Source organism: Stegostoma tigrinum, chromosome 43, assembly GCF_030684315.1.
Source record: "Stegostoma tigrinum isolate sSteTig4 chromosome 43, sSteTig4.hap1, whole genome shotgun sequence".
Taxonomy (NCBI): domain Eukaryota; kingdom Metazoa; phylum Chordata; class Chondrichthyes; order Orectolobiformes; family Stegostomatidae; genus Stegostoma; species Stegostoma tigrinum.
In genome coordinates this window covers 9,696,355-9,721,477 of record NC_081396.1, presented here as the reverse complement: position 1 = coordinate 9,721,477, position 25,123 = coordinate 9,696,355, and the positions used below count along the sequence as shown (strand labels likewise).

The 25,123-nt window shown below is 43.6% G+C and overlaps 2 protein-coding genes across 2 annotated transcripts in view; one reads left to right on the top strand and one right to left on the bottom strand.

The window, feature by feature from the left end:
• The window catches only part of LOC125448995 (uncharacterized), a 100,794-nt gene extending 78,191 nt beyond the window's left edge, over window positions 1–22,603 (bottom strand). Inside the window, exons 1-9 of the mRNA XM_059641836.1 lie at window positions 22,480–22,603; window positions 21,928–22,038; window positions 14,542–15,929; window positions 10,970–11,030; window positions 7,115–7,409; window positions 5,956–5,986; window positions 3,734–3,805; window positions 2,726–2,871; window positions 131–1,072 (exon numbers count right to left, since the gene is read on the bottom strand). Coding sequence (XP_059497819.1) covers window positions 131–1,072; window positions 2,726–2,871; window positions 3,734–3,805; window positions 5,956–5,986; window positions 7,115–7,409; window positions 10,970–11,030; window positions 14,542–15,827 — 2,833 coding nt within the window. The 5' untranslated portion in view covers window positions 15,828–15,929; window positions 21,928–22,038; window positions 22,480–22,603. The remainder of the gene's footprint in view (window positions 1–130; window positions 1,073–2,725; window positions 2,872–3,733; window positions 3,806–5,955; window positions 5,987–7,114; window positions 7,410–10,969; window positions 11,031–14,541; window positions 15,930–21,927; window positions 22,039–22,479) is intronic.
• Window positions 2,963–7,524, top strand: LOC132206813 (zinc finger protein 664-like). The gene has a single exon (XM_059641880.1). The coding sequence runs from the start codon at window positions 3,569–3,571 to the stop codon at window positions 4,241–4,243; it is 675 nt and encodes a 224-aa protein (XP_059497863.1). The 5' UTR covers window positions 2,963–3,568; the 3' UTR covers window positions 4,244–7,524.
• Window positions 22,604–25,123: the final 2,520 nt, after the last annotated feature.

Here is a 25,123-nt window from a genome sequence, read left to right as displayed (position 1 = left end):
AAGCAAAGTGGTGAGAGTGGCCAGTCCAGCAGAAAGAAACCCTCAACTCGCCCACCTCACCTACTGTCAGGATGAACAGGACTCAGCCCTAGATATGGTTAACAAGCAGAGTCCAAAAACTGTCATCATTCATGTACTTGTTGGTGTGTCAGCAGGTTGGTTGACTGAGTAAATCCCTTGCCACACACTGAGCATGAGAATGGCTTCTCCCCCGTGTGAATTCGCTGATGTCTCCGCAGGCTGGAAACTGTTCTGAACCTCTTGGCGCAGTGAGAGCAGCCAAACGGCCTCTCCTCGGTGTGAATCCGCTGGTGCACCAACAGGTCCTCAGCTGTTTTAAAGCTACCCCCACAGTCAGGGCATTCAAAAGGTCTCTCGTTGGTGTGACTGCTGCGGTGTCTCAGCATGCTGGATGACTGACTGAATCCCTTCCCACACGTGGAGCAGATAAAAGGGCACTCCCCAGTGTGAACCCGCTGGTGCCGCACCAAGTCAGAAAACTGAGTGAAGCCCTTCCCACATTCAGAGCATGTGAACGGCCTCTTCCCGCTATGATCTCGCTGGTGCCTCAGCAGGGTGGATGAATGAGCAAAACTCTTGCCACACGTGGAACAGGAGAATGGCCTCTCCTTGGTGTGAACGCGCTGGTGGGTCAGCAGGTCTGATGACTGAGTGAATCCCTTCCTGCACACGGGGCAGGTGAATGGCCTTTCCTCGATGTGAACCCGCTGGTGTCTCAGCAACACAGATGACTGAGTGAATCCTTTCCCACACTCAGAGCAGGTAAAGGGCCTCTCCCCGGTGTGAACTCGCTGATGTAGCGCCAGGTGGCAGGACTGAGTGAATCCCTTCCCACACATGGAGCAGGTGAATGGCTTCTGTCTCGTATGAACCCGCTGGTGTCTCTTCAGAGTGGAGGAATCACTGAATCCTTTCCCACACTCGGAGCACGTGAAAGGCCTCTCCCCAGTGTGACTGCGTCGATGAGTTTCCAGCACAGATGGGGAGCGGAATCCCTTCCCACAGTCCTCACATTTCCATGGTTTCTCCATGGTGTGGGTGTTCCTTGTATGTTCAGGTTAAATGATCAGTGGAAGCTTCATCTGCACACAACATACATGTACTGTCTCTTCCCCATTGTGAACGGTGGAATTTGTTTTCAGGCTGTGTAACTGCTCCAGTTTCTTTGCATAGCCAATGCACTATAGCAGTCTCACTCAGTTATATCTCCTGTTTTTCCACTTACTGATGTTTAAAACCTAATGATGTAGGCAAAACAGACAAATGCCATTTTGTCTCATAGATGCAGAGACCTTTGAAAGTCACATTTTGAACAATTAAGTGATTCAGTCTGATCTTGACACGGCTGTTGGTTTGAAATCTCTGTCTGCAAATCCTCCCCTTCCAACATACTGTAAAAGGAGTTTACAAAAGTTAGGATTGTCAGTAAAGGATGTAAACTCAGAACAGGTAATTCTAATTTCTTTCTTTCTTCTATCTCTAAAAGGTGAGAGGAACTTTCCCACTCTCTCTCCCTCCAAGCTCAGTCTGTTGTAACTAATGGTCTTGAAAGTACCAACTCAGGATAACTGACAGATCCACACTTAACATTTCTTTTCCAGGGCACAAAATTCTGAAAATCTTCTCCCTATACATATGCACATATTCGTGTATATTTAAAAAAAGCCTGTTATATACAGTACACCATTTCTGATTAGAGACAGTGCCAGATGTACAGTCATGACCTGAGATCAGAGCCAATGAGCAAGACGAAGGCAGAGACAATCAATGACATCAAATTGAAATTGTATGGCTGCTGAGGTTAAAAAACAACTTGTAAGGCTCTGGGGATACAGAACAGTCATGGAACTCACTGGATCGATCCGATGAGTTAGTGTGTACTCAGTTTGCTGAATAGACTCCTGTGCCATATTGAATTAATCACTAGAAACATATTGTACTGTATTATAAGACTAGAAAGAATTGTAAATAAAGTTTAGAGAACTATACATCAAATATGTACTAAGGAACAACACTAGATATATCTTGGTATTATATGAATTTACTGTCCTCTTCAAAGTTTTGAGTCTTTTCTTGGGAAACCATCACCTTTATTGTGAACATTACGATAGAGTCCATCCTTTTAACCAGAAAACTAAATGTACCAAGCTATGGGAGTGAAAATGACAACAGGTTTAAGAGAGAGAGGCCTGATAGGAACAACAGGAGGACGTTCAATCTGCCAAACCTGCTTTACCATTTAAACAGGTCATCGCTGATCAAATACTTCAAAGCCTTGTACCCACAGTATCCATTTAACCCTTTATGCTATTAATATTAAGAACTGCATTGATCTTTACTCTAAACATTCTTAAGGGCTGAGTTTCCACATATCTCAGATTTAAAATGAAAAACTCCTCATTTTGATCTTAAATGGCATGCTCGTAGTTTTAAAATTCAGTCCCATGTTTCTTGACACCCAAGCCAGGGGAAACATCTTACCTATCTGCTCCTTGAAGCATTCTGTAAATCACAACTGATCTGATTCTTTGATAGTCTCGAAAGTTCAGGCCCAGTTTGGAGAACTAACCATTCCAAAATCTGCCCGCTCCCTAGGTTCACTTCGTTTGACTTACTGTGCTATAAATGAACAGCTTCTCCCCTCCTTCACACCCTCTCAGGATGCGAGAAGAAATGCAAAATATGAAAGACACTGATTCACTACCTGAGTTTGTACCAGCGGAAGTAGTTTCGCTCTCGACGCTCATTGGGCATTGAGACGCACTGTAACGACAACCTTGGGGGCGGGAAAATGGCTGAAGAAGCCAATAGGAATCATAGCGCTCGGCGGTGACGCCCTCGGCTTCCATGCTGCAGGATAGGCGAACGGGTGCGGAGCTCCGCCCCCACTCATTGTTTCCCCCACCCACCCACCCTTTGCCCGTGCTCGTCCAGACAAAGGTTTTCAGGGCAACCGGGGTCAGAGCGAGGGGTCGCACGGTTTTCTTCCCCTCGCCGACCCCACGTCAGCGGCTGCTGCTCCGAAACGAGACAGGATCGAGCCAACAGCGGGTAACAGCTTCACTGCGCCTGCTCCGGACAGTGTGCCCGCCCTTCGCCGGTGCTGCAGTGCGCCTGCGCTGCCCTCCAGCTGAGTGAGCGGAGGATTTTGTAAATGCTCTTGCTTGCATTTCCCACCAAGTCATGCGGTTTGATTTCACAGGTTCTGTGAACTCCTTTTATGCAGGATGAATGCTTGAGGGGAAACACAAATGAAGAGGCAGACTCGGATCTTGATGAATATGATCAGCCTCTGTGGAAGGATTGAGGTTTATGTTCTGCATGTGCGAAAATGTTTTAGATACCGGTGCGACTGAAAAGATACTGTGAAACCCGAGAAGCAAACCCGCCAGTCCCCTAAAATAGGAGTGTACCAGAAATACGTGAACCAGTCGTGCAGTCTGAACAGACATTGCACCATTCACAACGGAGACTGTGTGTTTATGTGCGTTCTGTGAGTGGACAAAACTTCCAATGATTGTTCAACTCGGAGAAGTACAGCAACACGATGGAGAAACCATGGAAATGTGAAGATTGTGGTAAAGGATTCAACTACCCATCTCTGCTGGAAAATCATCGACGCAGTCACACAGGTGAGAAGCCGTACACTTGCTCGGTCTGTGAGAAGGCATTTACCCAGTTATCTTGCCTACAGTCACACCAACAAACTCACACGGAGGAGAGGCCGTTCACTTGCAGTTGTTGTGGAAAGCGGTTCCGGTCTTCGTCCAACCTCACTGCACACCTGCGAGTTCACACAGGTGAGAGACCATTCACCTGCTCCGAGTGTGGGAAAGGATTTACTCGATCCTCCCATTTGCTTGAACACCAACAAACACACACTGAGGAGAGGCCTTTCAGTTGCTCAAATTGTGGAAAAAGGTTCAGGTCTTCACCCAATCTTATTGCTCATCAACGAGTTCATTCTGGGGAGAGATGCTTCATTTGCTCTGTGTGTGGGAAGGGATACACTCATCCGTCCAATTTGCTCATACATCAGCGAACTCACACAGGGGAGAGGCCATTTACTTGCTCTGTGTGTAGGAGGAGTTTCACAAAGTCTTTTAACCTGGTAATACACCAGCGAACTCACACTGGGGAGAAACCATTTATCTGTTCTGTGTGTGGGAAGGGTTTCAGTCAGCCATCAAACCTGTTGACACATCAGCGAGTTCATAAATGACAACTGGGGTTAAATCCTGCTGCTAACCGTGTTAACAACTCCTATGAAAGGCTGGAGATTAGTATTCTGTAAATGTCGCTGATTTTTTTGTGGCTGTTGTTTGAAAAGGTATCTGTGCTGCTTACACTCAATCCAGTTTAATTTCCAAGAATCCTGACAGTGTGGGAGCAGGTCATTTGGCTCATCAAGTCCACACTGACCGCCACCCTCATCCAAACAGCACCTCACCAAGACCCGCCCCATAACACTGCATTTCGCATGGCCAATCCCCCTAACCTGGACATCTTTGGATTGTAGGAGGAAAGCACAGCACAAACACTGGGAGAATGTGAAAACTCCATACAGCCAGGCATCTGAGGGTAGAATCAAACCTAGGTCCCTGACGCTGTGAGGCAGCAGTGCTAACCACCGTGCTGCCCTAAATTTAAACCCATCTAGTTCATTAATGCTGTTTATGGAAGGAAATCTTATTCTGGTCTTGCCTACATGTGACTCCAGACAGCAATGCGGTTGCATTTTATTTACCTGCAGTCACTCAGTACCAGGCGAAACAAGGAATGTACAACACTTCCCTGACTTGCCAGTGATGACCAGACCCCATGAAAGACAAAATTTAAAAATGTTTCAACAAAAACTCATTTACAATAAAATCATAAATTTATATTTCAGTCCGAAATTGATTTTCATTGCAAATTTTTAAAAGTTCACTCGAGATTCGGGCAGCACTGGCTAGACCAATGTTCATTGCTCATCCCTAATTGCCTGTGAGGAGGCAGTGATGGAGCTACCTGCTGGAATCGCTGCAGTCATTTGAAGTGGAGGGAAACCCACAGTGAAGTAAAGAAAGGAGATCCAGGATTTTCACCCAGTGCAGTGAAGAAACAGTGATATATTTCCAAATTAGAATGATGTGTGGCAAAACCGACCTGATGCACAATATTAACACAACCACCAGAAGACTGCCTCACTTGAAAGTAGCCAAGAGAGTTATGCAATAGGCCAGATACTGTGCAAGTAAACGCTCAATCTGTCTACATTAAGAATTTCAATTTTTCCATGACAACAGAAATCTACATGCCATGATGGGATCAAGAGGGTGCTTGGCCCAAACATTCCCAAAATTGCCGCCTTAATATATCATCAGGCAATGAAGACCTCACTGATAGCAGTAAATGGATGACTAAAAATACTCCTGAGTTGGAAATCTCGCATTCTCTGCCTGATGCTGTTCTGCAGCTTCCTGTCATTGTTGTGTCAGATGAGAAACCCTCATTTTACACTTGAAAAAGCCATTGATTCCTGAGCAAGTGAAAAGACACTTGTCAGTACTAATATTCCAACCGACCTGCTCAAGCACAGAAACTCTGATCGGCTGTCACACCCTCACCACCTCCTTCGCTGGGAGCTCGGGTCCTTTTGCACAGGACACATTTGATGCTAAAATCTTGGGAGTTTATAAAAACTGAGGTGCAAGAGGAAACTGCAGTTACCACAGGGAGATCTCACTCAGCATGATAAGGAGGGTCAGGTTTAAAACAGTTTATTTACAGTGCTGTTTCTGTAGTGTCAGATAAATAGTGGACATATGCCAGCTGCAAGAAAAGTGTCCAAATGGTATTTAATTGAAAATTCTACTAGCTTCTGTACTGAGAAGAGTGAAATGTTATAATTACTGAGTGGCAGTAAATGTCTCATGATGAATAACAACTTACTTGTACAGTGTAAAGGCAGCACAGTGATTCCCTGAAGATAATTACAGAATTAAGGTTATGATCAGGAGCTCACAAGCAGTGGGAAACTCCATTCTCATTACCTCTTTTTAATCTGAAAAGTTTGAAGCTTTTGTTTACTTTTGAAAGCAAATCTTTTCAGTCCTATTTTTCAACAGTTTTATTATATTATGCTGTAATAAAGGCACCTGGAGAAAGAGCAAAATAAGAAGCAAACTTTGGGCAAAGCTGAGAAAATGCCAAAAGAATTGGAAAAACGAAGACTAAACTGGTGTTTGGATCTTTGAACTGGAAATAAAGGTTACATAAAGTTGATGTGATTGTGAACATTTGTGAAAGTGAGTCAAAAAATTAACACTTTCCACTGGCAACACAGTGACAATATAAACAAAAGACTTTGCCTTTTAAGAAATCTGGCTTTGTCCCATTTCTTTCGAGAGTGAATGTTCAAGAACAAGAGATATATAGGAGTTCTGCTGCTGATTTACAAACACCATAAGATCATAAATTGTAGGAGCAGAAACAGGTCATTCAGTCTATTGGATCTGCTCTGCTATTCAATGAGAACAGGGTTAATCTGATAATCCTCTACTCCACTTTCCTCCCTTTTCCTGATAACCCTTAATTCTCTTACTGATTAAAAATCTTAGACTTGAATATATTTAACAACTTGGCCTTGACAGCGCTTTGCAATAAAGAACTGCACACATTCACAATCCTCTGGAAGAAGAAATTCCTCCTTATTTCTGCCTTAAATGTGGGACCCCTTATTTTGAGACCCCTTTGGTCCTAGACTTTCCCATAAGGGGAGAGCAGATAATGAGAATATTCAATCGGACAGTAAAATTCCTCCAGTGCTCCTGAATGTGATTGAGCATAATTAATATGATGTCCCAGTTAGAATAATAGAGAAAATCACAAAACCACGTGGGAATTGGAGAGAAACTGCCTTTATCAGGTTAAGTGTTGTATATTGATTGGGTGGCTCAATGGTTAGCACTTAAAGAGCAAGAAAGTGGCAGGGTAAATCGCTCCATTCAGAGCTCCATTCTATTCGCTAGTTCCCTTTCTATTCTTTTCCTCTCACCTCTCTGTCGTAATTCTATCTCCCCGCCCCATCCCTGCCCTTTTAACTACGTACCTAAGGACTCGAAGAGCAGTTGGGTTGTGACCGGGTACCGTGTGGTGGGAGCTGAATGCGCGGGCTGTGTCCTGCAGTGACAGCGGATTGAGTGTGGGCCAGAGCGATGTCGACGGTGAGAGCGGCCTGGTGTGTCAGCAGCAGTTGGTGGCAAGAATGGGCTGGTAAAGTGCAACGGTGGCCTGGTGATTGCATTGTGCGATCTGCACTGTTGTGGAGATGGGACTTGTTCCTCTGGGTTCTGGACTTTTTCTTCTTGCTTACCTTTTGGCTCTGTTAAATCTTTTAATTCTGGCTTTTGTAACCAAGTGGGCGCCAGTGATTGGCGATTTTGTGCACTTTTCACTGTACTCATGTATTCCTATCCTTAGTACATGTGACAAATAAATAAATCTAATATAATCTGTTGCCTTATGACACCAGATTCAATTCCAGGCTTGGGTGATTATTTGTGTGGAGTTTGCACATTCCCCCCTTGTTTGGTTTTTTTCCTGGGTTGTCTGGTTTACTCTCATAGTTCAAAGATGTGTAGGTTAGTTAGATTGGCCATAGTAAATTGGCCCATAGTGTCCAGCCATGTGTAGGCTTGGTGGATTAGCCATAGGACATGTGGGGTTATGGGAATAGAATGGGATGCAAGACTAGATGGGCCAAATAGCCTCTCTGTGCACTGTCAGAATTCTATGGTTCCATGTATGTGTCCACAATTATATTCTCTTCCCAATGTTGGGAGACCTGTAAGAATCACTATTTAATACTTTCATTAAAATCTTAACTTTGTTGAACATTATAGGAATATTAAAAGAGGAAGTTTTGGGTATCCTAAATTGTATTAAGGTACACAAGTCCCCATGCCCAGATGGGATCTATCCCAGATTACTGCAAAAGGCAAGGGAAGAAATAGCTGGGGCATTAGCAGATATTTTCACATCATCCTTGACAACAGGTGAGGTTCCAGAGGACTAGGGATTACCCAATGTTGTTTCCTTGTTTAAGAAAAGAAGCAGGGATAATCTAGGAAATTATAGGCCAGTGAGTCTGACATCTGTGGTGGGGAAGCTCTTGGAGAAGGTACTGAGGGACAGGATATCTGCATATTTATAAGAAAATGGACTGGTTAATGACAGGCAGCATGGTTTCATACAGGAAGGTCATGTCTCACCAACCTGATTGAATTTTTTGAAGAGGTGATAAAGATAATTCATGAAGGAAGAGCTGTGGATGTAGTTTAAATGAACTTTAGTAACTTTGATAAAGTCCCACATGCCAAATTGGTACAGAAACTAAAATCACATGGGATTCGGGATGGGGTGTCGAGATGGATACAAAACTGGCTTGGTTGGAGAAGACAGAGGGTGTAGGTGGTAGCGTGTTTTGGAGACCGGTAAATATTGGTGTTTCATGAGGATCAGTTTTAGGTCTGCTGTTATCTGTGGTATATGTAAGTGATCTGGAGGAAAATGTGGGTGGTGTGAATAGTAAGTCTGCAGATGACATGAAGATTGGAGGTGCTGATAGTGCTGACGATTGTGAAAGGATACAACAGGATATAGATAGATTGGCGACTTGGGTACAGAAATGGCAGATGGAGTTTAATCCAGCCAAATGTGAGGTGAAGCATTTTGGATGATCAAATTTAGGTGTGAATTGTACTGTTAATGACAGAACCCTTACGAACATTAACATAGAGAGATTTGAACATGCATGTCCACAGTTCCTCAAAAGTGGCAGCTTGGGTGGCCAAAATGATTAAGAGGGCATAAGGCATGCTTGCCTTCATCGGCCAGGGTGTGGAGTAAAAGTGTTGGCAAAACATGTTGCAGCTTTATAAAACCCTTGTTAGGCCGTATCTGGAGTATTATGTGCAGTTTCGGTTGCCACGTTACCAGGAGGTCAGGGGAGCTTTGGAGAGTGTGCAGAGAAGGATCACCAGGATGCTGCCTTGTCTGGAGGGCATTGGTTACAAAGAAAGCTTAAAAAAACTAGGACTGTTTTCACTCTAAAGACAGCAGCTGAAAGGAGACTTGATAGAGGTGTACAAAATTACAAGGCTTTTTCCCAGGGTTGAGGTTTCAATTACAAGGCGACAGAGGTTCAAGGCGAAAGGGCAAAAGTTTAAAGAGAGGAAAGTTTTCATGCAGAGTGGTAGGAGCCTGGAATGCAGTATCAGAGATGTTGGAAGCAGGCACATTGGCGACATTTAGGAGGCAACTGATGGTCACATGAATAAGGAGGAAATAGAGGGTTATGGACCAAATTAGAGCAGAAGGTTTGCTTTTCAGTTTAGTTTGGGCATGATGATTGGCACAGGTTTGGAGTGCCTGTTCCTGTGCCGTACTTCTTTGTAGTTTTTGAATAGTGCTCTCTCTCTTATAGAGCATAATGAGTTGACAAGCAGAGGACAACCGAGCCCTGTTACCACATATTTAGCACAGAATCTGAAAAACAGAGAGTAACAGTGGTGGTGGGCGGTGGCGGGGGGAAATCTCATGCTTCAAGTGTAAAGCAGGTTTTCACAATGATTGAGGCTGGCTTCAGTCTAACATTCCAGCCAGATTAGGAAGACTGACAAAAGGAGAAACAGCATGGTTTCCATTTCATTTTCTGATAAAGGGTCCTGACCTGAAATGTCAGCTTTCCTGCTCCTCTGATGCTGCCTGACCTGCTGTGTTCATCCAGCTCTAAACCTTGTTATCTCATGGTTTCTACTTGTCCCGTCTGGGACCGGTGAACCGTTCTCACTGTAATGGATGTATGTATTTTCTGCCTCTTCTGTATCGTGTAGGACCTTTTGCTTCTTAATAAAATGTTTTTAAATCACCTATGACTTGAACATCCTTTTCAGCTAATCCTAGACCAAAGTCTCAAACTTGTCCATGAGAGTTACTGAACTGAAAAAATCCCGCATGTCAATCATGGCTCAATGGTTGCATTCACATCTCTGAGCAACAAGGTCAATGGTTGAAATCCTTACACAGAAATGGGAGCAGAAAATCCAGGTTGATATTCCAATGTAGTACTGAGGGGACAATACACTGTCAGAGGTCCCCTCTTCCAGACAAAATATCCAACTAGTACTCCTGCCACCCGCTGAGCTGGATGGGAAAGTTCTCATGAGGTTTTGTGAAGAGTAGGGAAGTTCTGCTAGTGAACTGTTCTATACTTATCCCTCAAGAAACATCACTGAACAAACAGACCGGGCCACTCAGTGTCTGCACGGGTTCAGTTCCAGACTTGTGTGGACTGTCTGTGAGGAGTTTGCACATTCTCCCCCTATCTGCTTAGGTTTCCACCAGTTGCTCTGGTTTCCTCCCTCAGTCCAAAGACGTGCAGGTTAGGTGGATTGGCCATAGTAAATGTGGGATTACAGGGATAAGATGGGGTGGGGGTAGTGGGTAGGATACTGTTCAGGGAGTTGGTGCAAACTCGATGGGCCAAATGATCTTTTTCCATACTGTAAGGATTTTCTTATCACAGTTCTAAATATGGGATCTTGCTACGCACATTTGCTGTAGCAGCTTCCTACATTACACCAGAGGCTACATTTCAAATGGCTGTGGAGCGCTATCAGTCATTCTAAAGTGGTGAAAGGTGCTATATCAATATAAGTCTTTCATCAACAGACGAAAAAGGAGTCAAAAAAGGAAACACTCAGTAACAGGTCATCAGTCTCCCCACAGGGGCTTGATGACTGTGTATTGATACAAAGCTGATTTATTTAATCTATATCCAGAATATTAAACATCAACCTATTTATAGTGACTACTTACATCAATGGAAACAAATTTTCTTAGAATGAACACAGTGAAGTACTGGATGTGATGAACAGCAGCAGAATCCAGTCCCTGCACTTACGAACTCGCTGGTGTCTCTACAGATCACTGCTACTTTTAAAACTTTCTCCAGAATCACAGGACTTCAGATCAGCATGAACTCACTGATATGTCAACAGTTTGTACGACTGAGTGAATTGCATCAGACACACAAAGCAGGTGAATGGTTTCTCCCAGCATGAATCTGCTGGTGGGTCAACAGACTATGTTGACTTTTAAAGCAACAGAGTCAGAACACTTAAAGGGTCTTGTGTCAGAGTGAACAAGTTGGTCGACAAGTTGTTCGGTGGATGGTCAAGTGAACCCTTTCCCAGAGTAGGAGACATTCCCTCCCCAATGTGATTACACCAAGGGATTTCCATCTCAGAAGGGAATTGAATCCTTTCTCCCAGTCTTCCCATTTCCATGGTTTCTCCATGACGCAGCTGTTGTGTATTTCTCTCCAGATTGGATTATCATTTGAAATCTCGTCCACTCATATAACACATACACGATTTCTCTCCGTTGTTAATGGTGCAGTGCTTTTTCCCCACTTTGTGTAAACTGTTTAAAGCTCTTTCCATAGTCACATTTACTTTTTAAAACCATTTTCTGCGACAGACATTTCTCCTGCCACGGTCAAAGACCACTATCACTTAGGTTCTGATCAATTGAGTGTCTCCAGATCTCCGTGTTATGTTTGGTTTGAATTTTCTGTTGGCAAATTATTCCCTTTCAGCACCCTGTATAAACAGTTGATGTTCAGTATTGTCAATCCAGCTTAGAAATTCAGAACAGACAATTCCAGTTTCTCTGGGACTTCTTCCTCTTTTATTCTCTCAAACAGATAGGGTAATGAAACTAAGAAATCAAAACCAACAAATTTCCAAGGAAAGCAAAAGGAACCTTATTAACTAAACCAGGATATCAATGTTAGTGTCTGAGACATTTTGTATTCTAAGGTGTTTGTGGAAGAATACAAGAGATAGAAGCCGACTAGTATAAGAAGTGATCAGAGATAATGGGAACTGCAGATGCTGGAGAATCCAAGATAACAAAGTGTGAGGCTGGATGAACACTGCAGGCCAAGCAGCATCTTAGGAGCACAAAAGCTGATGTTTCAGGCCCGGGCCCTTCATCAGAAAAGCCTAACCCTAACCCTAACCCTTTTCTGACCAAGAGTCTAGGCCCGAAACGTCAGTTTTTGTGCTCCTAAGATGCTGTTTGGCCTGCTGTGTTCATCCAGCCCCACACTTTGTTATCTTTGGTATAAGAAGTGAGGAGGTTTTGGTAGATCTAAAAGTTAAAAAATCTCCAACTCTGGATGATTGTATATCATGTTGCTGTGGGAGATGAGGGAACAAATCACAGGGGCCCTGACCTGACCCAAATTTTTAAACCATCTCTGGCTATGGGAGAGATGCCAGAGGACTGAATGATAGCTAATGTGGTTCCACTTAATAGCAAAGGTGACAGACCAGGAACTACGGTCCAGTGAGTCTAACGTTAATGGTAGGTATTGTAGAAAATAATGAAGAAGAGAATTAATTTTCATTTGGACAAGCAAGTTTTAATCAGGGACAGTTAGCATTGCTTCGTCAGAGGGAAGTTAAACCTAACAAAGCTGGTGGAATTTTTTGAGGAGGTGATCAAGTGTTTGGATGAGGGTGGGGCAATTGATATAGTTTAAATGGATTTCGGAAAGGTCTTTGACGAGGTCTCACGTAGGAAATTAACAAGGAAGATAAAGGCTCATGGGACCCCTGGTAACTTTGCAAGGTGGATCCAAAAAATTGCCTTAGTGATAGGAGGCAGGAGGTGAAGGGAGAAAGCTATTTGTGTGACTGCAGCCCAGTGCGCAATGGTGTACCACAGGATCAGTGCTTATCGCTTGTGATATTTATAAATCATGTGGGTGAGAACGTGGGAGGGGTGATAAGTAAGTTGGGGGATGACATAAAGATTGGTAAGATAGTTGAGCGAGGAGAAAGGTGTTAGGTTAGCAAGAAAATACAAACAGACGGGTCAGATGGACAGATCAATGACAGATGGAATTTAACCCTGACAGATGGGAGGTGATGCATTTTGGAAGGAACCAGACAAGGGAGTACTCAAATGAATGGTAAGGCACTAGGAACCGCAGAGGAACAGAGTGCCTGTCCACAAATCCTCCCGAAGGTGGTAGGACAGGTTAATGGGGTAGATAAGAAGAGATGTGGGACACTTGCCTTTTTCAGTGATATCATAGATTATAAGAGCAGAGAGGTGACATAGGAATCATACAGAACTTTGGTTAGACCGCAGCTGCACTGTGCAGTCTGGTCACTGCACTGTAGGAAGGATATGATTGCACTGGAGAGGGTACAAAGGAGATTCACCAGGATATTGCCTGGGATGGAGCATTCCAGTGATGAAGACAGAACTGGATAAGCTCAGGTTGTTTTCTTTGGAGCAGAGAAGGTTGTGGGGAACTTGAAGGACATGTGTAAGCGTATGAAGGATATAGGCAGAGTGAATATAAAAGATCTGTTCCACTTATTGAATGGTCAATAACAAGGCAGCATAATTTATAGTGAAAACCAGGAGATTTAGAGGGGATGTGAGGGGAAAAAAAACATTTTTGTCTATAGGATGGTGGGAGTCTGGAAAGCTCTGTCTGGGAGAGTTGTTGAGGCAAGAAACCACGCAATTTTTAAAACTATTTGAACAAGTAATTGAAGTGTCATAGCATTCAAAGTTATGGGCCTAGTACAGGAAAGTGGGAGTAGTGTAGACTGGTATGTTTTTGGAAGTACAGGCTTGATGGGCTGAATGGCCTCTTCTCCATTCTATGATTCAGTGAGACCATCTGGTGAGTCAAGCTTGCTCCAGCATTCAATATGATCAGGGCTGAACTTAGGCTTCACTCCACTTCTTGTCCACTTCCATAGCGACCCCCAATCCCTGAGAGACCTAGTTTATAACCCAGCTTGAAACGTATTCAGCAATGAAGCATCTACAATGTGCTGGGTTGGAAAATTTCAGATTCACATTCCTTCACTTGATGTTATGTCTCATCATTTCACTCGTAAATGATTGGCAACCCCCTTCTCTAGAGACTGGGCCTCTCTGTTTCCTCTGGTAGGAGAAACAATCTCTTCAGTGTGTACCCCATCAAGTCCCCTCAGAATCACATGCACCCTCTCCAGGGCCACACGGGAACAGACAAGACCATGGAAGTGATATAGACAGTCTTCTATGGGAAGCAGACAGGACAATGCAGTATTGAATAGTGAAAGAGGGTCAAGGGTCCAAACGGCCTACTCCTGGTCCTTTATTTCTATTCATCTGGACTGATTCCTAAATGAGCCCCAGACATCTTTGATCCACAAAGTGTTGTTCTAACCAGGAGCACGTTCAAGTGAAGATTGTGTGACTTCTCCAGATCGAACCCACCTCCAAACAGAACAACGGACCCAAGAAAGAAATTTATTGACATTTAATAAAACTCAATATCTTTCTGTTTACGTACAATACTAGCCCTGATAACTGGGCTGGACTTTATTCATATCAGCAGAAATAGACTCAGTGAACATGGTTCAGCAACTGATGGCAAACTCCAGCCACAGTACTCACTTGTGAACTCGCTGATGTGTCATGAGGTTGGATGACTGACTGAATCCCTTCCCACACACGTTACAGGTGAACGGCTTCTCCCCAGTGTGAGTGCGCTCATGTCTCTGCAAGTGGCATGACTGAGTGAATCCCTTCCCACACTCAGCGCAGCTGAAGGGTTTCTCCCCAGTGTGAACTCGCTGGTGTGTCAGTAGGGTGGATAACCGTGCGAATCCCTTCCCGCAATTGGAGCAGGCAAAAGGTCTCTCCCCGGTGTGAACTCCCTGGTGAGTCAGCAGGCTGGATGACTGAGTAAATCCCTTCCCACACAGGGAGCAGATAAATGGCCTCTCCCCGGTGTGAACTCGCTGGTGTGTCAGCAGGTTGAATGAACAACTGAACCCCTTCCCGCACTCAGAGCAGGTAAATGGTCTCTCCCCAGTGTGAAGTCGCTGGTGGACTGTAAGCTGAGTTGACTGCTTGAACCCAGTCCCACATTCGGAGCACCTGAATGGTCTCTCGTCAGAGTGAACACGTTGGTGCCGCATCAGTTCGCCAGAGCTTTTGAAGCCCTTTTCACAAACTGGGCATTTGAAAGGTCTCTCATCAGTGTGAACTCGCTGGTGTGTCAACAGATGGGATTTCTGAGTGAAGCCCATCCCACACAAGGAGCAGGTGAATGGACTCTCCCCGGTATGAACTTGCTGGTGTAACAGCAGGGAGGTTGACTGAGTAAACCCCTTGCCACAAGTTGAGCAAGTGAACAGTTTCTGCCCAGTGTGTACTCGCTGATGCACAGTGAGGTGAGATGACCGTTTGAACCCAGCCCCACAGTTAGAGCACCTGAAAGGCCTCTCCTCAGTATGAACACGTTGATGTCGCATCAGGTCCCAAGAACTTTTATAGAATTTTCTGCACTCTGGACATTCAAAAGGTCTCTCCTCAGTGTGAACCCGCTGGTGTGTCTGCAGATTGGACGACTGAGTAAATCCCTTCCCACACACAGAGCAGGTGAATGGCTTCTCCCCAGTGTGAACTCGTTGGTGTAACAGAAGGTAGGATGAACGAGCAAATCCCTTCCCACACGTGGAGCAGGTAAATGGCTTCTCTCCAGTGTGACTGCGCTGATGAATGTCCAGATCCGATGGGTAATTGAATGTCTTTGCACAGTCCCCACATTTCCACGGCTTCTCCCCGCCGTAACTGCATTTATGTTGTAACAGATCAAATGATCGATGGAAGCTTTGCCCACACTTGGAACATTTGTACAGTCCTTCTCCCCTGTGAACACTATTTGCTCTGTCCATATTCAATATTTGATGAAGTTCAAGATTGTCATAAATTGGGTGCCTCCATCAGATCCAGATGTGATGTTTGGTGTTAGTTTCCCAACCGGAAATCTTGCCATCCTGTAAAATTGATTTTTTTTTTAAAAAGGCACTTTGTGAAATTGAAATGAACGATCATTTGCGGGGCCAGCACTGAAAAAGCGTGATTACAAAAGCTGTTGCATTGTGATAAACTCCTTCAGGGAAGGAAACTGCCAGACTGACTGAACTCATTTAAGACGCTGCAAAATATAAAATTATATTCTGTACTCTAGGGTCTTTACATAAATTAGAAAAAGCAAGGGTACGAACAGCAATCTCTGTGAGCTCCACTATCAACATTCCTGCAGTTTGAACAACATCTATTAATGAGAAATCTCTCTCTCCTGTCACTCAGCCAATTTCATATTCAAGTTGCTGCTGTCCCTTCTAATCAACCCATTCAGAGATGTTATTACATACTTCTGGAACATTTAGGACTTGACCTTGGGCCTCCTGTTCCAGGAGTACAGACATCATCACTGCAATACATGACAGCCTCTTTGCTGTCTCTTTTATTCCATTTGTCACAAGTCTGTTGCAAAGCATTTAATCAAATGCATTTTAGAAGTCCACATAAAATATGTCAACATTACCCTTAATAACCAACGTTATTACCTCATCAAAAAATATAAGCAAGGTCATTAGACATCAATTGCTTAGAAATTACGGTTCTCCTTAGTTAACTAAAATTTGCTCAAGCTACCTTCATTTTATTTTGATCTATCATTTTTCAAAGCTTCCCCACCGAGGTTTACTGTTTGTAGTTGCTGATCTTATCTTTACGACCTTACCTGAAGAAGGAAGTCAGGAGGGTGAAAAGGGGCCAGGTGTTAGCTTTGGCTAGAAGATAAGGGTGAATCCAAAGAGATTCTTTAGGTATATTAAAGGAAAAATCATCTTAGGATTCTCTGGGAGGCTAGGGAGGAGATTGCAGATCCTTTGGCTTTGTCTACAGGAATAGTGCTAGAAGCCTGGAGGACAGTAAGTGTTGTCCCTTGTTCAAGAGGGGGAGTAGCGACAACCCTGGTAATTATAGACCAGAGAGCCTTACTTCGGTTGAAGGTAAAGTGTTGGAGAGAATTTCAAGAGATAGGATTTGTAATAATCTAGAAAGGGTTATGGGGATAAGGCAAGAACAGGATACTGATTGTGGATGATCAGCCATGATCATAATGAATGGTGGTGCTGACTCGAAGGGCCGAATGGCCCACTCCAGCACCTATTGTCTATAATTTGATTAGGGATAGTCAACACGGTTTTGTGAAGGGTAGGTTGTGTCTCACAAACCTTATTGATTTCTTTGAGAAGGTGACCAAACAGGTGGATGAGGGTAAAGCAGTTGATGTGGTGTATATGGATTTCAGGAAAGCATTTGACAAAGTTCCCCGCATACGGAGGCATGTGATTGAAGGTGATTTCGGGGTTTGAATCAGAAATTGGCTAGCTGTAAGAAGACAGAGGGTGGTGGTTGATGGGAAATGTTCATCCTGGAGTTCAGTTCCTAGTGGTGTTCTGCAAGGATCTGTTCTGGATACACTGCTGTTTGTCATTTTTATAAATGACCTGGATGAGGGCGTAGAAGGATGGGTTAGTAAATTTGCGGATGACACTAAAGCTGGTGGAGTTGTGGAATGCGCAGAAGGATGTTGCAAGTTAGAGGGACATAGATAAGCTGCAGAGCCCGGCTGAGAGGTAGCAAATGGAGTTTAATGCGGAAAAGTGTGAGGTGATTCACTTTGGAAGGAGTAACAGGGATACAGAGTGTTGGGCTAATGGTAAGATTCTTGGTAGTGTGGATGAGCAGAGAGATCTCGGTGTCCATGTGCATAGATCCCTGAAAGTTGCCACCCAGGTTGATATGGTTGTTAAGAAGGTGTACAGTGTGTTAGGTTTTATTGGTAGAGGGATTGAGTTTCGGAGCCATGAGGCTATGTTGCAGCTTAACAAAACTAACTCTGGTGTGGCCACACTTGAAGTATTCAGTACAGTTCTGGTCGCCACATTATAAGAAGGATGTGGAAGCATTGGAAAGAGTGCAGAGGAGATTTACCAGGTTGCCTGGTATGGAGATAAGGTCTTATGAGGAAAGGCTGAGGGACTTGAGGCTGTTTTCATTAGAGAGAAGAAGATTAAGAGGGGATTTAATAGTGACATACAAGATGATCAGAGGATTAGATAGGGTGGACAGTGAGAGCCTTTTTCCTTCAGATGGAGATGGCTAGCATGAGGGGACATAGCATTAAACTGAGGGGTGATAGATATAGGACAGATGTCAGAGATAGGTTCTTTACTCAGAGACTAGTAAGGGCGTGGAATGCCCTGCCTGCAACAGTAGTAGACTCGCCAAGTTTAAGGGCATTTAAATGGTGATTGGATAAACATATGGATGATAATCGAATAGTGTAGGTTAGATGGGCTTCAGATTGGTTTCACAGGTCGGTGCAACATCGAGGGCCAAAAGCCTGTACTGCGCTGTAATGTTCTATGAGAGAGAGAGAGAGAATCGGACACCTGAAGGACCAAAGTGGACAAGTATGTGCGGAACCACAAAAGAAGGGTGAGGTCCTCAATGAATACTTTTCCTCTGTGTTTAGCGTGGAGAAAGACATGAAGACTTGCACACTTGGAGAAGTTAGTGGCAATATCTTGGTGACAGTCCATATCATAGTACAGGAAGTGTTGGAAATATTTGAATGTACAAAGGTGAATAAATCTCCTAGTCCTGACCAGATATATCCAAGAATCCTGCAAGAGTCGAGAGAAATTTTGGCAGCTGTGGCTGATATATTTGCATCATAATTAGCCATCGTTGAAGTGCTGGAAGAATGGAGGGTAGTGAATGTTATGCCTTTATTCAAGAAGGGCTGCAAAGAAAAACTTGGGAATTATAGACCAGTAAGCCTGACATATGCGGTTGGTAAGTTACTTGACAAAATTCTAAGGTATAAGATATGCATGCATTTGGAAAAACAAGATTTGTTTCGGAGTAGACAGCATGGCTTCATTCCTCACAAACTTGTGAGAGTTCTTTGATGAAGTGACCAGGAAGGTTGATGAGGGCAGTGCAGCAGATGCTGTGTTTACAGATTTCAGTAAGGCCTTTGATGAGGTTCCAACATGGGACGCTGCTCTGGAAGGTTAGATCACATGGAATCCACGGAGAGCTGGCAAACTGGATACACAGTTGGCTGACAGGCGTTGGATCAGAAATTGACTTGCTGAAAGAAGACAGAGGGTGGTGGTTGATGGGAAATGTTCATCCTGGAGACCAGTTACTAGTGGTTTACCGCAAGGGTCGGTGTTGGGTCCACTGCTGTTTGTCATTTTTATAAATGACCTGGATGAGGGCGTAGAAGGATGGGTTAGTAAATTTGCAGACGACGCTAAGGTCGGTGGAGTTGTGGATAGTGACAAAGGATGTTGTAAGTTACAGAGGGACATAGATAAGCTGCAGAGCTGGGCAGAGAGGTGGCAAATGAAGTTTAATGCAGACAAGTGTGAGGTGATGCTCTTTGGAAGGAGTAACTGGAATGCAAAGTACTGGGCTAATGGTAAGATTCTTGGTAGTGTAGATGAGCAGAGAGATCTCGGTGCTCATGTACACAGATCCTTGAAAGTTGCCACCCAGGTTGACAGGGCTGTTAAGAAGGCATACAGTGTTTTAGCTTTTATTAATAGAGGGATCGAGTTCCGGAATCAAGAGGTTATGCTGCAGCTGTACACAACTCTGGTGCGGCCGCACTTGGAGTATTGCGTACAGTTCTGGTCACCACATTATAAGAAGGATGTGGAAGCTTTGGAAAGGGTGCAGAGGAGATTTACTAGGATGTTGCCTGGTATGGAGGGAAGGTCTTACAAGGAAAGGCTGAGGGACTTGAGGCTGTTTTCGTTAGAGAGAAGAAGGTTGAGAGGTGACTTAATTGAAACATAAGATAATCAGAGGGTTAGATAGGGTGGATAGGGAGAGCCTTTTTCCTAGGATGGTGACGGCGAGCACGAGGGGGCATAGCTTTAAATTGAGGGGTGAAAGATATAGGACAGATGTCAGAGGTAGTTTCTTTACTCAGAGTAGTAAGGGTATGGAACGCTTTGCCTGCAACGGTAGTAGATTCACCAACTTTAAGTACATTTAAGTCGTCATTGGACAAGCATATAGATGTACATGGAATAGTGTAGGTTAGATGGGCTTCACATTGGTATGGCAGGTCGGCACAACATCGACGGCTGAAGGGCCTGTACTGTCCTGTAATGTTCTATGTTCAAACTGTAATGCTGGAAGGATGTTTGTCTGACTGGAGGCCTGTGACTAGTGGTGTGTCTCAGGGGTCAGTGCTGGGCCCATTGTTGCTTGTTATCTACATCAATGATTTGGATGAGAATGTACCAGGCATGATTAGCAAGTTTGTGGATGGCACTGAAATAGGTAGTATCATGGACAGTAAGGAAGGTCATCAGAAACTGCAGCAGGATCTTGATCAGCTGCAAAAGTGGGCCTTTTGCCAATTGGAGTTTAATGTAGATAAGTGTGAGGTGTTGCATTTTGAAAAGTCAAATCCAGGTAGGAGTTTTGTGGTGAATGGTAGGGCCTCAAGGAGTGTAGTGGAAGAGATGGACCTTGGAGTTCAGATGCATGGCTCTCTGAAAGTGAAGTCACAGGTAGACAGGGCAGTGAAGAAGTCTTTTGGCACATTGGCCTTCATCAGCCAGGGTATGAGTATAGAAGTTTGGAAGTTATGATGAAATTGTATATGATGTTGGTGTGTCTGCACTTCGAATATTGTGTTCAGTTTAGAGAGATTGCAGAAGAAATTTACAAGGATATTGCCAGGACTCAAGGGACTGAGTTATTGGGAGGGGATGGACAAGCTGCAACATTTTTCTTAGAACATAGGAGACTGAGGGGGATCTTATAGAAGTAAACAACATCATGAAAGGCATGGAAAAGGTGAATGCACTCAGTCTTTTTCCCAGGACTGGGGAAATCGAGACTAGAGGGCATCAGTTTAAGGTAAGAGGGGAAAGAATACATGGAAATCTGAGGGGAAACTCTTTTACACAGAGGGTGGTATGCATATGGAATGAGCTGCCAGCAGAAGTCATTGAGATGGGTATATTAACAATATTTAAAAGGCATTTGGAAAAATACATTGATCGGAAAGGTTTAGAAAGATATGGGTCAAGTGCAGGGAAATGGGCTTAGAATGGATCGAAATTTTGGTCGGCATGGACTAGATTAGGCTGAAGGGCCTGTCTCTTTGCTGTATGACTTTATGAGAAGCGTAACATTTGCAATTCTTCAGTCTTCTGTCACTATCTCTAAGTCACAGGGACATTGGAAAACTACAGTCATTGCCACCACAATTTCCAGTTACTGTCTTCAGTAATCCTCAGATGCATTTCATCTGGTCCTAACACCTCATCAACTTTGACTCACTATCCAATTGTATCTCTAAAAGTGTTAAACTCTTCAGGGGTCTTAATTTCATTTTGCTTTATTATTGCCCGAGTAGCATCTTCTTCATTTATACTGGTAGATACAAAATCTATATTTAAAACCTTAGTCATCTCCTCTGCTTCTCTTATAGTTCCTAATTGCATCAACTCTTTTATCACATTTTTATTGCATGCCTACTGAAGACATTTTCATTCACATTGAAATTAATTTTGGTCTCTTTTAGTACTTTTACTCTGCTTCTGATCTTTCATCTTTGATTCTCCCTAAGCATTCCAAATTTCGCCTGGGTATCGGTTGAACGATCAACCTCATTTGTCATAAGTGCATTTTCCTTTTCCACCTGAATTTATCTTTGTCACCCAGGGAACTGTGGACTTGCGTGTCCTCCTTGTACCCATATACGGGAATATAGCTTGACAATGTCAGAACTTTTTCTATTGAAAAGCAGCACAATGCTCAGCTGCAGTTTGATTCCAATTTAGTCTGGGTCAGATCTATACGTATCCCATTGAATTTTGGGTTCTACCAATATTCACTCGCATTCTTAGCTGAAATGTTTGCCCACAGACAGAGGATACAAACGTTTTTATAAACTTGATGATGTTCGGATCTTGATGAATTAAGTGACTCGCTCAGAGCTTGATGCGTTACTTGATTTCAGTTTCCAGTCGTCAGTTCGCAACTTTTGATGTCCTGCAAAAGAAAAGATGGAAACCTTAATTCATTAGAAGCAAACATTTCAACTGCGTACATGTAAAATAGTGTAATTGCTGGAGATCTGGAATAGGAACAGCAGAGAGGAAATTTGAATTAACAATGCAAGTCCAGTGACTCTTCCTCGACATTCGATATGTTCACAGAATCTGCCAAGCCTGAGTTTTTTTCTACCATATTCTGCTCTACTTAATATTCCTGTTGGCTTCACTCTTGTGTGTAAACCCCAGCCAGTCAAAACAAAAAAACTCAATACTGTGTCTTCTGACCCAGGATGATCACGCATGCGCTCAGCTGCCCATCGCTCCGTACAAAGATGGCGACCGTTACCCGTGCCGCCGCCGGCAGTCGCGGCCCCGCTGCTTCCAGCCCGTCCTCTGTCAATACGGCACCGGGAGCATCTTTCTCTGGGTTTCATACCTCCACTCTATGTTTATGAAGCCTCCCCGGCCACTCCGCTCACTCCATCATCCGCCCACATTCTCCTTTTCCTCCTTCACCAGTGAAGAAGTGAAATGACCATAAACCTGCAGCCGCAGCAACGGCACATGCGCTCTTCAAACACGCTCCGCCCATGCCGGAGTCGGGGACGCACTGCGCCGGCGCGAGGGATCCCAAGTCAACCCTTTATGAATGATGGGTCAGACAGCGTAGTTATTGGCAGAAGATGTTGAATAGTAAATTATGTCCTTGATCTGATTCCGAGTTTCTGCAGCGTGCATGTCGAGTATAGATAATTAAAAGGTAGACAAACAGAAGGGGGACTGACAGAACACGGCAATCCAAGCAGCATCTGGAGGAAAGGAGTATTCAACGTTTTGGGTGTTACACTTCCTCAGGACTGGATGTGGCGGGCAGGGGTTAGCTGAAGATAAAGCCGGTGTGGCGGGGCCGAGTAGCAGCATGGTGGTGATAGATGGACGCTGGTAATAGGTATGACCTGGTGGGTGGCTGGAAGGGAGGGTCAGAAAGTGGAATTGAGAGGAGGAGATCGCTAACCAAGTCGATAATCACAAACCTTCCCGCCCCAATAAAGCTACATGATGAAAATACCAGACATCGCAAATAGTAAAATGATAGACTTTCTTCGGCACTCTGTCGCTTGATAACTCTTATTTTCTCTATTACCTCAAGCATGGATCTCTACTGGCCACCAGAATGTGTCTAACAGTCATGGCATTAAACAGAATGATTGAAAAGATCAGAAGTTATAACACAGTCAAATTATCAAATGCTGCCCATAAAGGAAAACTATAACGTATACTCTTCTGTCTACAATAACATGGTATGCTGCCAATTCTGTAAGTTGGCTTATGCATAAAATACCAGGAAACATTAACTGAAAAAAGCTGACACGTTTGTAACCTTGTTTCTGTAACCACAGCTGCTGTTTTCTCAGTGCAGTATTTTGTTTTCAGTTTGTGGCAACAAACAGCTACAAGTCAAGCAACTGTGAAAATCATAGTTAACCATCTAGAACAGCCTCTGAGTGCATAAATTCATGCAATACTGAAACTGCACACTAAGTAAGGAACATGAAACAACATGGAAAATAAATGAAATAACAAGGTGTAGAGCTGAAAGAAGACAGCAGGCCAAGCAGCATCAGAGGAGTAGGAAAGCTGACGTTTTGGGCCTACACCGTTCCTGCTCCACTGATGCTGCTTGGCCTGCTGTGTTCGTCCAGCTCTACACCTTGTCATCTCAGATTCTCCAGCATCTGCAGTTCCTACTATCTTTGGAAAATAAATGGATGGAATTTGATTTAATATCGCTGAAGTGTTAATGACCATAAGATATGTCACTGCCATAAACACCAGGTACGTAGTGATACATCCGGAGGGGCTGCATCTTTCTGTGGAAAGTGTCACAATCACCACTAAATTAACTGAAAGGGAATGAAATTATGTTGCCCAGAATTTATTTGCAGCAACAAAGTAATCCAAGTACATCTAGTGTATCTTGACAAATAACTTTGATTTAATTGAATGGTAGAGCAGGCTGCTGGAGATCAAGGATATCCACTGTAACCAAGTTCAAATGTCAAAACTTTGCTAATTGAAATGATAGATACCCTCATTATATGCAGCTGACAGACCACAGGCATCCGCAGAATGAAACATAACACAAACTGAGAATGAAAGAAACATGATTAAAATGTCCAAATTATTAAAGGAGCAAATTCTCTCATTTTAAGTCAAAAGCACCATGCAAAATTAAGATAATGAATGAAAAAAGAATCAAACCATAGCTGCAATACACTGAACAAAAACCAAATCAGATTTCAAACCACTGTCATGACAGAATTATGTTTCTGAACACTTTAACTTGGTGTTTCTTAGTCTCTGACTGCTTTTCAGTTTATTAGAAACCTTTTGTGCTTACAGAATCATTAGTTTGCTCAAATGATGCAGGAATTTAAACAAAATAGAGACATTTAGCTTGATACTCGAGGAAAGGCAGTGTTGACATAAAATAAATACTTCCCAGATCAACAGGACCTAATCAGATTAAACAATTCATTTTATCCAGTCTGCATTCCTGTCCTTAATGTTTCTAAGTCTGTGTATTTTTCTACGTGGCCTGAAACAAGCTGTCTACCATTTCAACTTCTCATTTGCATGCAAGGTTCATGTATTTTCATCCTGGCACAAGACTCAAGCTTCAGTCAAACATCCATTTCCCTTTCAGTTAATTTGATGGTGATTGTAAAACTGTCCAGAGAAAGGTGCGGCCTCTCCGGATGTGTGTTGAGGTTGTGCAGGATATTGGTCAACCATCTTCTGGAGCACTGTGTCCAGTTCTGATTGCCCTGAAACACGAAAGGATATGAGGAACAGTGAGAAATAATGATAGTTCCTAAGAATAAGTTGCACTATGGTTAACAATGCTGCCTCAGTATCAGGAACTTGGATTTGATCTCAGCCTTGGATGACTGTGCAGTTTGCATATTCTCCCTGTGTCTGCTTGGGTTTCCTCCCACAGTCCAAATATGTGCAAGTTCGGTGGATTGACCATGCTAAATTGCCTACAGTGTCCAGGGATTTGCAGGGTAGGTGGGCTA